At 40.5% G+C, this 15,380-nt stretch overlaps 1 protein-coding gene across 4 annotated transcripts in view; it reads right to left on the bottom strand.

Annotated features, from left to right (window-relative positions):
* Bach2 (BTB domain and CNC homolog 2) overlaps window positions 1–15,380 on the bottom strand; it is a 330,747-nt gene that overhangs the window by 13,632 nt on the left and 301,735 nt on the right. For all 4 annotated transcript variants that reach the window (XM_047557940.1, XM_047557939.1, XM_047557941.1 and 1 more), the window contains one exon: window positions 8,746–10,344. In XM_047557940.1, the coding sequence (XP_047413896.1) occupies window positions 8,746–10,344 (1,599 nt within the window). The remainder of the gene's footprint in view (window positions 1–8,745; window positions 10,345–15,380) is intronic.

Here is a 15,380-nt window from a genome sequence, read left to right as displayed (position 1 = left end):
GTGCTTCTCATTTGCTGGGTAAAGATTATTGGAACAGGAGGACTGAGCTGCAGATTTTGTAGCAAAATCCCAAAACAAGATCTATTTTCTTTGGAATTCCTACTGGAAGAGTGGTCTGTGAATATTTTTTTTCCCAATCTTTCTTAGTTTCACTAACAGATGTTGGGTGGAAGCTGCAGTAGTAGGGTCATATTAACAAGATACCCTGAGATACCAATGTGCAGTCAGCTCTTTGAAGCCTTAACCCTGTGCTCTTGTAAGATGCTCATCCTGGTGAGCTGCTGGGGGAGGTGGCAAGATATTCACTGGACTGATGATTCCAGGGCTGTTGGAAAGAGGCAGCCAGCTCAGTACTGGGAAAATGCCAATGACCCAATCTCCCCTCCCAGACTAAGAAACATTTCCAGCACAACTGTCCTTCTACCCTCTATTCTCATGGGTCAGTTTCTAGCACAAATGGCAGGATACCTGGGATTTTATCCTCATGTTGAAATTAATGAGCTGTATGATTCCAGGCAGGTCACCCTCTCTGTCCTAATGCTCTTTCAAGATTTGCGAGCCAGAGAGAGGTAACAGTTGCCCTACATAGCTTATAGGGTTGCTATGGAGAATAAAATTGGATAACAGATGAAGAAAGTGCTTAGAAAAGCTTGATCTGCCTGTAGATACATGGTATTATTTCTATCAGCCCTCACTATCTTGGCCACTTGATTTCTTCTTCCAGGCATACAGTATTCTTTGGAGTTCCAGATGTTGAGAAAGTTCAGACAACATGAAAACACTGTTTCAATTAGAAATATGGCCAACTTCTACACTGCCCTTCAAGGTCTTCTTTTTATGAAGCAGACCAATTACAGACACTTCTAAAAACATGCCTGATTCACCAAACCACGAAAATGATTGTAAAAATTTTACATACAAATGTGTTTCAAAGTCAGCATTTGGGTGGGTAGACTAAGTCAGACATGGCTCTCTCTTCTGTTCCATTTCAGTGTTTGCTCTAAAGGGTATTTTTCTCTTTTCTCTTCCTCTGCCCTCATACACTCACTCTCATATACTTTTATCCCCTCAACATAAATCATGTTGATAGAGCAAGTCCAACTAATTAATGCTAATCTACTTTCTAGTGCTTAAGAAAAAAACCCCACTAAATCCACAATTACAAACACTTTGGGTACAAAACAGTTTTACTAGTAAGTTTACTATTTGGAAAAGTGTGACTTTTCTTCAGTTTTCAAATTCTAAAAACACACCTGTAAACCATAATGAGATACCACATCACACTCACTAGATGGTTACAATAAAAAAGTCGGACAATGTAAGGGTTGGTGAGGATGTGGAGAAACCAGATCCCACATACGCTGTGGAAGGGAATGTAACATGTTACAGTCACCTTAGAAAAACAGTCTGGTAGTTCTTCAAAAGGCTAAATATAGAGTTATTATACGATTCAGTAATTCCACTCTTAGATATACAATGAAGAGAAGTGAAAACAGTCTACAAAAAACTCATACTCAGTGTACTATTCATAATGGTTAGAAAATGTAAACAACCCCCAAATTTCTCAACCAGTGATGACTCAACAAAATGTGAGATGGTTCAACAAAATGGATCCACTGATGGAATATTATTCAGCAATAAAAAGGAATGACGTTCAGAAACTTGATAATGTACTTGGTGGCTATTATCAATGGCCAGGCTGAATTTTGAAAACATGATAAGTGAAAAAACCTAGACATAAAAGTCCACATATTGTAAGTCAATTTATACAAAATTTCCAGAAAAGACAAATGTACTGAGACAGAAGGTAGATTAGTGGTTGCCTGGGGTTGAGGGAAGTAGGCAATGAGGAGTGACTGTTAAGGGTACAGTGTTTCCTTCTGGGGTAATGAAAATTTTTTAGAGAAGGCTGTACAACTGTGAATATATTAAAAACTACTGAATCATTCACTTAAATAGGGTGAATGGAAAGATAAATTAGGAAAACTACCCCATTCACAATAGCATCGAAAAAAATAAAATACTTGGGAATCAATCTTACAAAAGAGGTGAAAGACCTCTACAATGAGAACTACAGAACACTAAAGAAAGAAATTAAAGAAAACCTTAGAAGATGGAAAGATCTCCCATGTTCTTGGATAGGCAGAATTAATATTGTCAAAATGACCATACTACCTAAAGTGCTATACAGATTCAATGCAATTCCAATTAAAATCCCAATGATGTACCTTACAGAAATAGAGCAAGCAATTATGAAATTCATCTGGAAGAATAAGAAAACCAGAATAGCTAAAGTAATCCTCACTAGAAAGAGCAAAGCAGGGGGTATCACAATACCAGATCTTCAACTCTATTACAAAGCAATAGTAACAAAAACGGCATGGTATTGGTACCAAAAGAGACAGGTAGATCAATGGTACAGAATAGAGGACATGGACACAAACCCAAATAAATACAATTTTCTCATACTAGACAAAGGGTCCAAAAATATGCAATGGAGAAAAGATAGCCTCTTCAACAAATGGTGCTGGGAAAACTGGAAAACCATATGCAACAGAATGAAATTAAACCCCTATATCTCACCCTGCACAAAACTCAACTCCAAATGGATCAAGGACCTCAGAATCAGACCAGAGACCCTGCATCTTATAGAAAAAACAGTAGGTCCAAATCTTGAACTTGTTGGCTTAGGATCAGACTTCCTTAACAGGACTCCCATAGCACAAGAAATAAAAGCAAGAATCAACATCTGGGATAGATTCAAACTAAAAAGCTTTCTCTCAGCAAAGGAAACTATCAGTAATGTGAAGAGAGAGCCTACAGAGTGGGAGAAAATCTTTGCCACTCGTACTTCAGATAGAGCACTAATTTCCAGAATATATGAAGAACTCAAAAAACTCTACACGAAGAATACAAATAATCCAATCAACAAATGGGCTAAGGAAATGAACAGACACAGAAGATGTATAAGCAATCCACAGATATATGAAAAAATGTTCAACATCTCTAGTATTAAGAGAAATGCAAATCAAAACTACCCTAAGATTCCATCTCACCCCAATTAGAATGGCGATTATCAAGAACACAAGCAACAATAGGTGTTGGAGAGGATGTGGGGAAAACGGTACACTCATACTTTGCTGGTGGGGTTGCAAATTAGTGCAGCCACTCTGGAAAGCAGTATGGAGATTCCTTGAAAACTTGGAATGGAACCACTATTTGACCCAGCTATCCCATTCCTTGGCCTATACCCAAAGGACTTAAAATCAGCATACTACAGAGATACAGCCACATCAATGTTCATTGCTGCTCAATTCACCATAGCCAGATTGTGGAACCAACCTAGATGCCCTTCAGTTGATGAATGGATAAAGAAACTGTGGCATATATATATAATGGAATATTACTCCGCCATGAAGAATGATAAAAATTATGGCATTTGCAGGCAAATGGATGAAATTGGAGAATATCATGCTAAGTGAGATAAGCTAATCTCAAAAAACTAAAGGACGAATGATCTCGCTGATAAGCGGATGAGGACATATAATGGGGGTGGGAGGGGTTAGCGTTAGGGTTAGGGTTAGGTTTAGGGTTAGGGTTAAGGAGGGTGGTAAGAATAGAGGAAGGAAGGACTGTATAGAGGGAAAAGAGGAGTGGGAGGGGTGGGGGAAAGGGAAAAAAATGACAGAATGAATCAAACATCATTGCCCTATGTAAATTTATGATTACACAAATGGTATGCCTTGACTCCATGTACAAACAGAGAAACAACATGTATCCCATTTGTTTACAATAAAAATAAATAAATAAATAAACAAATAAATAAATAGGGCGAATGTTATGATTTGGACAGGACACATTCCTTAAAAGCTCATGTGCTAAAGCCTTGGTCCACAATGTGGCAAAGTCCAGAGGTGGGGCTTTTGAGAAGTGATTTGATGCAGGCACTGACCTCATCAAAAGATCAATCCATTGATGAGTTAATAATTGAAAGGATTATTAGGAGGTGGTATAAACTAATGGAGGTGGAGCCAGTTGGAGGAAGTAGATCACTGGGGGTATGCACTAGAGGGGTATATTGTGTGCCTGGTCCTTTCTTTCTCTCTCTTTGCTACCTGGAAAAGGTGAGCAGCTTTGCTTCACCATGCTCTCCCAACATGATGCTCTGCCTTATCACAGGTCCAAAGTGGTGGGGCCAAACACCTATGAACTTGAAACCTCTGAAACCATGAACAAAAAACCTATTTTCCTTTAAGTTGATTTTCTCAGGTATTTTGTCACAGCAATGAAAAGCTGATTAACACAATGAATTGTATGATATAGAAATTATGTCTTCCCTGAAGAAAATGAATGTGTGTGTGTGCTCAGATATACATACACACACATATAAAATTCAAACATTACAGACTTACACCAAAAATTACAGACTTACACTCCCTTTCCCAAAACTTGCTTCCAACTATACCTTATTCTGTATACTGGTTCTATTACTTACATGTATTTTATGAAATGAATTAGGACCTTGTTCTGCATACTGATTTGTGACTTTTTCATTTAATAATATGACTTGTTCACTTTTTTCTTCTTTGGAAGAGAAAAATTTACAAGCTGACTTCTTAAGGAATACAGCAAACACAGAAGTCATAAAGAAAAAAAAAGACACCCTGATACACTGACTACATAACACTTAAGATTTTTCTATATGGAAAAAATACTATAAATAATAAAAAGACTAGGACAAAATAAAGGCAACATCTATGAGAAAGGATTAATATTCCTAATATTCAGGATTAAGTTGTTATAAATTGATTTAAAGTTAAATACCACAAAAGAATAAAGAAAGACGGCAAATCATAGGAAAGGAAATATAAGTAGTGAATATACACCAAACACGATGTCAACCTCACTGGCAGTCACCATTTCATGCCCATCAAATAAGCAAAAATTTAAAAGACTGGTGATAACTAGCACTGGCAAGAATGGAGGAAATGGAGAATCCTTACTTGCTGAAGGGTATATGAATCGCTATAACCTGTTAACTTTTTGGCAAGTTAATTAGATGGTCTAAGTAAAAGGATAAAACCTTTACCTCACTTATGGGACTACAACCCACAAAAAGAAAAGAACCAGTACTAACAAAATATTCACAAAAATGTTTATTGGAGCAATTTTCATAGGGGGGGAAGAAAGTGGAAGCAATTGGAATATCTGTTGCTAGGTGATAGCTGAATAAATTATGACTTATGGGAGCTACGGATATTAGAGAAGCACGTGTTGGCCCTATGTGATCAACTAGAAGCATGTACACAGTGGGTAGCTACGTGGAAGAGGAAGTTGCTGAGAATTATACAGCATAACGCTATTAAAATATGTGAATATATATCATTATAGACACAGAAGAACCCTGTTAAATTTGGTATATTTGGGGCTGGGTAGTCTGTATTTTAGTATTTAAAAAAAGAAAGTTGTGGGTGTAGCTTAAGGTAGAGCACATGCTTAGCCAGTGTTAGTCTCTGGGTTTCATCAATAGCACCAAAAAAAAAAAAAAATTAAGTGAAATTTAATTGCTGAAGAACTATATTATGCTAATTTAAGTTTTTTTAAGCTAGGAAAGCATTAAAAAGGATGAGAAATTTAAAAATTAAACATTTAAGATTTTTATTAAAATTAAAAAGTTAAAAATTCTTGAGTGTGGGACAGCTACTTAACATGGGGTAACTAGAACATCTTGTGGAAGATAAGATACATCGACCTTTTCTTTTGAGCTAATGTTTTGCCTCCTTACAAAGGTGGAGGAAGACAGACTGGGAAGGAACACCTGAAGTATTAGACGGGAGGTGGGCTGCATGTAGGAAGCCCATGTTTGGTTTCTGATTCTGGTGTCTCCTTGGGGTTTACCTGGAAAAGAAGGCACCTGGATCCCATATGAGAGCAGGTCAGGGCAGAATCAGTCTAACAGATGCTGGCTTCTGGATCAGTTGAGAAAAACGGGTTCTAACTCATGTGGGGAAGGAACTGCCCGCAGCATAGTCCTGGGAACAACACTTCCAACAGGGTCAAAATAACTTGTGAAAAAAGTTATTACTTCCCAGAGGAGCAGTCACGCCAAGTCCCTGGGACGCAATCAGTTCTTGGAAAACCTAACCTCTTGTACTCTAGGAAAACTAAAATGTCAAACTGCGAAAAGGTTTAGCTTGACTATCTCTCTTCTGAACAAAATGAGCTACTGAGAGAGGCTAAGTGTCACTCCTGAGATGGCAGAGAGCTTTGGCAAATGTCTCTTTTCTCCTTGATTGGGAATGCAAGTGTAATGGTTTGGATGTAAGGTGTCTTCTCCTGCCTTCTAACCCACCACAAGGTCATGTTAGAAGACGCAGGTGTGTTCAGAGCTGAAATAATTAGATTATGAGAGACTGTAACCAAATCAGTGGATTAATCCATCTGATAGAAGAAATGATTTAAAAGAACTATGGTAATGGGTGGTGACTGCAGGCAGGTGGGGTTTGGCTGGAGAAATTGGTCACTGGGGGCATGCCCTTGGAGATTGTGTGTCTTGTCCCTGGCTCCTTGTGCTCCTTCCTCTACTTCCTGGCTAACATGAGCTTTCCTCTCCCATGCCCTTCCACCATGACGTTCTGCCTTACGTTGGGCCAAGAGTAAGGGAGTTGGCCAATCATAGACTGACCTCTGAAACCATAAGCCTCAAATAAACTTTTCCTTCTTTAAGTTATTCTTGTCAGGTGTTTTGGTCATAGTGACAAAAAACTGACTAACACAGCAAACAAGAGATTTAAGTAAAAACAAAAATTAAAAGCAGGGGTATTTCTTTAGGGGAGGTTAGTCCTGTTCCTGACTATTTTATAGGTTGAAAAAAAAATCATCCTTCTAATTGAATATTTTCAGTCCTAAGGTGGTTGCTGACATGGTCTGAACATAGAAAAGACACATGTGCTCTTGCTGATACCACAGAGTTCCAAAAAGTGACTTTATGCTCTCTTTTGGACTATTACAGGGGCACAAGGAGCTGTATCTGAAACTGACAGATCCTGACCTGAATGCACATGCCATAAAAACACAACCTTTTAAGGACAGGCAAAACCCAAAGATTCTGAGACATTTGTCTTCTTATCACACAATACAGGGCAGGATAAGTCATCATGTGAATGAACTTTTCAGTGATGAGCTTTCTGCATTAGGTATACTTCCTAACGGTTTGGGGGACTAAAAACAAACCTCAAAGAAGTTGTGGTCACTTCCCTGTTTTCACAAAACCTCAATCTTCCTGAGGCCAGGACACATCTGGCTTGGATACTGGGTGCATCCCAAACCTATGGGGATAAGGTACATGTGCATGGGAATAGTTCCCATTCATATTTCCACTGTAATTTCTTAGTTATATTCAATTCTTTTAATGTTTTTCTGTCTTTCTCCATTTGTGCCAGGTAGTAACGGGACAGCAGCAAAGCAGAGGAAGTGACCACAGGGCATTTCTACAGTTGGCACAGGGAGCTCTGGAATCTATTTTCAAAACAAGCCTGAACTAAAACCTCATGTGCTTCTTGCCTGCCAACCTTGCGGAGGCTGAATAAACCGCACGTGGCTCTGTAAAAAGCCACCTCACCCCGTGTGGCATTTCTGCTGTCTGGTTAGGTTAACATCTGCTGCCCCACAGAGGCTAATACCCAGCGAGCGCAGAGGAGTCCTGAGTGCACTGGCCCCCAGGGACCGCACTTCCTTTCTTCTGACACAGGAGTATAGGACTTGTCACTGACTGGGTTTGCTCACTGCTGCTCCTGAAGCAGGTCTGAGGCACAGGTGTGTCCCAGGCTGGTTCCTTGTCATCAGCAAGACAGTGCAGAGAGTGCCATGTCATGACACAGACTCCTGCGTCTGTCTAGGAACACTGGTGTTGCTGGGGAAGTGGGGATCTATGGAGGCTCCCATTCTTCTCTCTCCTAAGTCACATGAGTCTTGCTCATGATGTGGCTGCTGTTGCCCCTGCTTCTTCTCCCACAGGTAGTGAGATATGGACAGAGGCGTTAGATATTTTTATCTACAAAGCACTTTGCTTTCAGGGTAGATAAAACCACTACTCCACAAAATGACTTCTCATTTTGTGGGAGCTCAGGAAGTGAGCCATTATACAGTTATGTGTGCTGACGAGGGCCCTTGTGCAGTGACCCTGGGACCAGGCTGGATGGCCAGCATTCTATCACCTGCATTGTGATGGACACAGGATGACCCTGGGGTCTTCTGTTGACAAGGAAAACTTACAAGGTGCTGGGAGAGCACCTGTTTTGTGTTGATCTATTTGGTTTCAATCAATCAATTCTGAAACAGTCTACATTTCCCTTCATACTGAAGGGGTGAAGAGCAAGGATGAGGGTGATAAACACAGTATCCTTTCAAAGCAGATGGAGGAGAGAGGGGGAAGGCAGGAGGAGGGCCTGGGAGGGGGTATCCAAAGTACCTGAATGTGCTTTCATATATTAGACTTACTCTTTTCACTAAGAAGCTACTTCTGCTCATTGAATAGTGAAATATAGGTCAAATATTTAGTTCCTTCTAAAGCAAAAGTGGTTAATTTCAATTCACCATATGGTATCCTGCCTCCATGGATGGGGGTAGTCCCTTCACTGTCACCTTTAATCTTGGCAAATAAGAACAATCTGAGAGTGGTAGTGGGGGCAGGGAAAAGTCCAAAGGACCGTAGGTCACATGCTTGAATTTATGTGGGTTCCCTACCTCCTGGCCCCTGTCCTGCACAGGACACGACTCACTGTCTGCTTCTGAGAACGATCCAGATTCATCGCTGGAGTTGGTTCCGTAAGACTGCTCACATTTAATTTGGGGTCGGACTTGGTTGTACATTCCATCTCCCATCAGGCCTGGCTCCTGATGTTCTGTGGCAAGGAATCTGGCTCCCTGGGAACAGGGTGAGGAGGAGAACTCACAGAGAGGGAGGCTGCAGGGTGAGCCCCCACTCCCATCCTCTGCGTAGGAATAGGAGGAGCAGGAGCTGGAAGTCCTGGTCCTGGTCTCCAGCGGGGGTGAGCGAGGGCAAACTTTGATTGGCACCGGGCAGCTGGTGTTAGGCCGCATCCTTCCTGGCAAGTGGTCAGCCATCAGCCCGCTGTGGGAGTAGGCCTGTGAGCTGGGGAGGGACTGGCCAGCTCCCACCCACAGACCCTTTGGCACCGGCTCAGAGAGGTCTTTGTCTAAACTGCTCACCCCGGAATATGAATGCACCGAAGTGCTCACTTGGTCACAAGCACTTGAGGAGAAGATCACACTCCTCCGGTCCAGCTCTCCCTCCTGTTTACAGAGCGCCTCCAACCCAGGCCCCCTGAGGGGCGACCCCATCGTGAAGTTGGACACATCCTTCTGGCCCACGTGGGGCTGTCCATAAGTCCCTGTGAAAGGGGTGTAGTCAGTTTTAAGGTCACCCTGAGTGATCCCCTTGTCAAAAGGGCACGCTGAACCCCTGGCAAAGTGCTGCTGAGATGTACTGGGCAGGCCAGACAACTCCACACCTTTTGTTATACTGAATAGAGACCTTAAACAGGAAGGCGAGGACACGCTCCTGGATCTCTCCAGGCAGGTGGCTCCGGTGGGGGTGGTGGGGGCGGGGGCGGGGGCAGGGCTGGGCTGTTTGCGGTCCATCTCGACATCCCCCCCTCTGTCCTTGATGTCAGACTCATCTCCGGACAGGCAGAGCGTGATGCTCTCTTCCTCATTCTCTTCATTGGGTGGCTCACTTTTGATCTGCCCCATGGCAAGCCCTGGCTTGAGGCTGTTGCCAGGATTTTCTTCACTGAATGTGCTTGCGAAACCTGAGGTACTGTGTGATGATGCATTATAGACATTCTTGGTACATGCAAGCTGGTATTTCTTGTATCTGGGGTACTGGGTCAGTGTGTCCTTTTCTGAGCTCCCCTTGGTGTCCGTGGGCACATCAGACTCAGGTAGCAAGGCCTCTTCCTTCTCTGCTACTGGGATGGCAGTGGCCTCAAAGCTGATGGGGCCTGGAAGCATCTGGTCCCTGGGGCAAGCCATCTTGGCTGTCTCTGAATCCATCGTCTCCTCCTCTTCTTCCTCCTCCTCTCCCGCAGAGTTCTCATGGTCCTCATGCGGGCGCTGGCACGCGGTGTCCTTTCGGCACACAAACAGGCCATCCTCACTGTTCAGGAGCTGGGTCTGCAGGAAGCTGAAGCAGGAGTCCTCTAGGTTGTGCATGCGCAGGAACTCAGCGCAGCGGATGACCTCGCGGATGTTTTCTCTGCTGAGTAACAGCTTGGCAGTGTAGGCAAACTGTAACAGCGGCCCAAAGCCCCTGGCAGTGACCTGCAAAACAAACAGGGAAATTGCCAACATTACCATCAGCACTGCTATTGTCCTGAATCCCTCAACTGAAGCAAGATAACCAGACACTGCTAATATCCCAGAATAAAGACTGCAAAGGAGCAGTTAATCTCGTACTGGGTCAGCAATGATTCTGCTTCCAATAATTAGTGCCTGTCTCGTGCATGCCACTGCTGTACTTCATCACGGCACAAGCAGAATTGAAAATCACCAGGGTCAAGTGGCTGAACGAGATGACAACGGGTTCAGTGTTTACACTAATGAAATATCCTGGCAAAAATGCATGGAACAATGGGAAGCCTATTAATTTCCCTCCCAATCAGTCCTGTTGAGAGCTGTTCTCCACAAGGAGGGAGTGCTGTGACACTTCTTGCAGCTCACTCGAGCCAAAGAAAGCATTATCATTTTCTTGTCAACCACAGAACTGGCAACAGGGCCCTGTTAAAAACTCAGTCCAGGGGGTTTCAAAAATAGTTTTTCCTCACTAACAATGTTAAAAGAAACATTAAAAACAACCCCTTTCTTGCTCATCCATCATGGTTTCTACTTGGGACTTTCAATCATCATGTCACACCTGATGTTATAATGATAGCAGAGATGATGACAATCAAAAGCAATGTTCTCAACAAGAAATTAACTCCTGGCCCATAAAGAATGGGGGTTACAGAGCTAAGAAAACTGGCTGTCATTTCAATGGTTGGAGCTGCTGAGTGGCACAGGACATAGGCTATTCCTCCCCTAATTATTAGCAGTAGCTTCACCAGGCAGCTGCCTTCTCTCCTTGTAAATCGTCAGGGGCTAAGCCTACTGTCATTTGCTGCTTATTCATTATATTTTACACAGATTGAAAATGTGGTACTTATGTACAGCCAGTACACTCACATCTGCACACACAATGACTTATAGAATTAAAAATATGTTACCTAATGTTCATTGTTCTTTCAGATGGAATGAATTAAACTTCCTGGTGTTCAGGGTAGGTGTTCCTTACCCTGTATGTAACACTACACATCCTCTAGGTTCCTGCAGAGTGCTGCTGATCCCCCAGGAAGGGCAGGCAGGTCTACAAGTCATGTGTACAAATAAAATGAAAATAGCAATCTTGAGCTCTTGCTGGAAGCTATAGTAGCAGTGATCAAAAATTTTAGCTAGGGGAATGAATGCAAAGACAGACAGACCAGTAAGCTTTATAGCTGACTACTGCATGAATCAAACTCACTGTAGCACACAGAAGCAAACTGTTGCAAGGACCTGTATCCATTTTTCAAAATTCAACTTAGACACTGCCTCCTCTGGGAGCCCTCTCTTAGAATGAATGACACTGTCTTCTCAGCTCTTGTGGTCAGAGTGAGGAAGTGTGTAGAATTCTCCAGGGAGCATGATCCTATATCACTGCATTCCTTCCAGTAAGGGAAATTTTTTAGATCCATAACTATATGGGATTTTAAATGTTAATATTTCAGAAGTACTGAAATAAAATTCCAAGTTAAAAAAACTCTGTCAGATAATTAAGTCCCCCTTTGGTTAAAAAAAAAATCAAACAAAAGTCCACGTCTGCTAGACCCACACTATAGTTCTACATGGGCAATCAGTGCTATTTCCCTTTTATGGTACTTATATCTGTTTCTATCATATTCAGATCTGGGGAGGCTTCATTTCTCTTTCTAATGCTACATCTAACCTAACCAGAGTCTCTAACATGGTGAGTGTCTGTTAAAGCTTCTATGTTACTGAATATGCCATAAATCTACCTGTGTACCTAATGTAACTACCACATACAGAAGGTGACCACACAGTCTGATGGGTGGATGTTGTCCCAAGTTACTGTTGGAGCAAAGCATCATGTATACCAACCAACAAAACCAGTCAACCAATCAAAGGCAGGCGAGAGTCCTTTGTTTTGTCCCATAGTACCAGTAATAAAAGTCAGCTCATCTGACCTACATTTTTGAGTCCTATTAAACTGATATAGTAAAAGATTCAGCAAAGGTAGTACCTACTGTATCTGTTTTATGTATATTTCTCCCAGGAACCTTAAAAGGGTGTAATACAGCGAGCAAGTGCATATATATAGGTCACTAAAGAAGGAGATAAGCATGCTACATGACCAATTTCTTTCACTGCAATAACTCCACCACAGACATAGCAGCAGAATCAAGGCAGATCTGACTCCCCCAGAAGTAAGTCTCTTCCACTACACTCCTAGGCAATTTGCCAGTTGCTGAGTGAGTGGATAATACACATCTTGAGCTTTGGCAAATGTGCTCACTATATGGGAAATGTGGGAAATTGATCTTAATGCTATTTATACTTTTCATCTGGTCCTTCTCATACACCATCCTCATCACTGCTTATTTTGATGTTGTTGGTCTCAGTAAGCCTTAAAACTATCCCCTATTGGGGCCTCTTTTAAAGAAAACTAACAAAGAACCCACCTGCCACATGGCTGCAAGCTCTTGTAGAAAGCTTTCCCACACAGTGAAGAGCTGATGCTTAAATGTATGGGTTGGATTGAGGATACCAATGTGCAAATCCCTACATTGCAAATTGATGACACTCCTCAGGTCACTGACCCTTTGGGCTTAGGACATATACTGAATTTCAAATGATTATCACATGGCCATTGAAGAGTCATGAATAAATTGGTTTGAAGAATACAAGGAAGCTGCACGTCACTGCCAGAGCAATTAGGTAAAAGAAATAAATAAAAGACATACAAAAAGAAGCTGTGTTTCTATACACTAACAGTGAATTATTTGAAAAACAAATCAAGACAATAATCTTAATCACAATAGTTACAAAAATACTCAGAATAAATTTAGTTGAGGAGAAAAATCTCTACAATGAAAACCATAAAATAAAAAAAACTAATGAAAGAAATTGGAGACAAAATAAATCAAAGAATATCATGAATTCATGGACTACCAAAATTAATATTGTTATAATGTCCATACTATCCAAGCAATCTACAGATTTAATGCATTCCATATTCAAATATCAATGACATTATTTGAAGAACTAGAAAAAACAATCCTAGAATCTGTATGGAGAAACAGGCATGGTTCTGTGTGCCTGTAGACCCAGCTACTTGGGAGGCTGAGGCAGGAGGATCACTTGAACCCAGAAATTTGAGGTCAAGACACAGTGAGACTCTGTGTGCAAAAAAAAAAAAAAAAAAGAAAGAAAGAAAAAAAGGTATAAAACCACAAAAGAAACTGAATAGCCAAAGAAACCTACAGCAAAAAGAACATAGCAGGAGGCATTATACTACTTGGCTTCAAATATACTACAAAGCTGTAGTAACCAAAACAACATGGTACTTGCATAAAAAGAAATACTGACCAGTGGAACAGAAGACAGTGCCATAAATAAATCCATGCATTTACAGATAGTTGATTTTTGACAAAGGTGCTAAAAACAACAGTGGGGAAAGAAGAGCCTTTTCAATAAATGGTGTTGGGAAAACTGAACATCCACATGTAGGACAAAAGTACAACTTATCTCTCACCAAATACAAAAATCAAGCTGAAATAGACAATCTAAATGTAAGACCCAAAACTGAAATTACTGGAAGAAAGCATGTGGGACAATTTCATGACATTGGTCTGTGCTACAATTTTTTTGGATATGTCTTCAAATATGTTGCCTCATATTTCTGGATATGAGGTAATTCAAATAAAAGTAGACAAATAGGATTACATCAAAACAAAGTTTCTGCATAGTAAAGGAAATAACTAACAGTGAAGAGACTATTTATAGAATTAGAAAAATATTTGCCAAATATACGTTTGATATACATTTGCCAAAATATATAAGGAACTCAACTCAATAAGCAAGAAAACGATCCAATTAAAAATGGGCAAAAGACCCAAAAGGATATTTCTCAAAAAAAAAAAAAAAAAGACATACAAATGGTCAAAAGATTTATGAAAAAAAGTTCAACATCATTAAACAACTGGAAAATGAAAATTGAAATCACAATTAGATATTCTTATTCTTGTTAGAAATGCTATTATAAAAAGGACAAAAGTTAATAAGTACTGGTGAGGTTGTGGAGAAGGAGAAGCCTTATATACTATTGGTGGGAATGTAATTCAGGACAGTCATTATAAAAACAGTGTGGAGTGTCTTCAAAATCTAAAAATAGAACTATTAAATAAACATCTTGCTATTGGTATACATCTGAAGGAAGTAAAATGAGAATGTCAAAGAGATATCTGCATTCTTTTGTTTATTACAGTACAATTCACAATAGCCAAGGTATGGAATCAACCTAACTGTCTATCAACAGATGAATGGATAAAAAAATGCAGTATGTACACACAATGGAATACTATTCAGCCATAAAAGGAAGGAAATCCTGTAATTTGCAACAACAGAGATAAATCTGGAGGACATTATGTCAAGTGATATAAGCTGGAACAGAAAGACAAGTGCTGCATGACTTCACTCAAATGTGCAGTCTAAAAATGTTGATCTCATAAAAGTAGAAAGTAAAATGGGTTTGAAGTGGTTAGGGGATAAGAGGGGTTGGGGAGATGTTGGGATACATAATTATAGTTAGAAGGAATAAGTTAAAGAGACCAGGTATAGCATGGTAGCATGGTGACTAGTTACAGATTGTATTCTTTCTTTCTTTTTTTTTTTGATAGTGCTGGGGATTGGACCCAGAGCTTTGAGCATGCCAAGGAGCACATGTTGTATTCCTGAAAAATGTGAAGAGAATAGATATGTTCTCACCACAAAATGGTAATTATGTGAGGTAATGCATTTGTTAGCTAGATTCAATCATTCCACAGTGTATATATACTTCAAAACATTATGTTGTGCATGCTAAATGTACACAATTTAACATGTTAATTTAAAAAAAAAACCAATAAATTAAAAAAAGAGACTGGTTTGTTGACTGTCACTAAAGCCCAAGGGCAGAGGAAATGCTGTACTTACCATGAAATTTCAAGAGCCCATAACTAGCATTTCTTCCACAATAGTTTAAATCCTGCATTGTCATTCTCAGT

This window comes from Sciurus carolinensis, chromosome 7 (assembly GCF_902686445.1).
Source record: "Sciurus carolinensis chromosome 7, mSciCar1.2, whole genome shotgun sequence".
NCBI lineage: Eukaryota > Metazoa > Chordata > Mammalia > Rodentia > Sciuridae > Sciurus > Sciurus carolinensis.
Note: the sequence above shows the minus strand (reverse complement) of the source record. Positions and strands in the feature narration are given on the sequence as shown.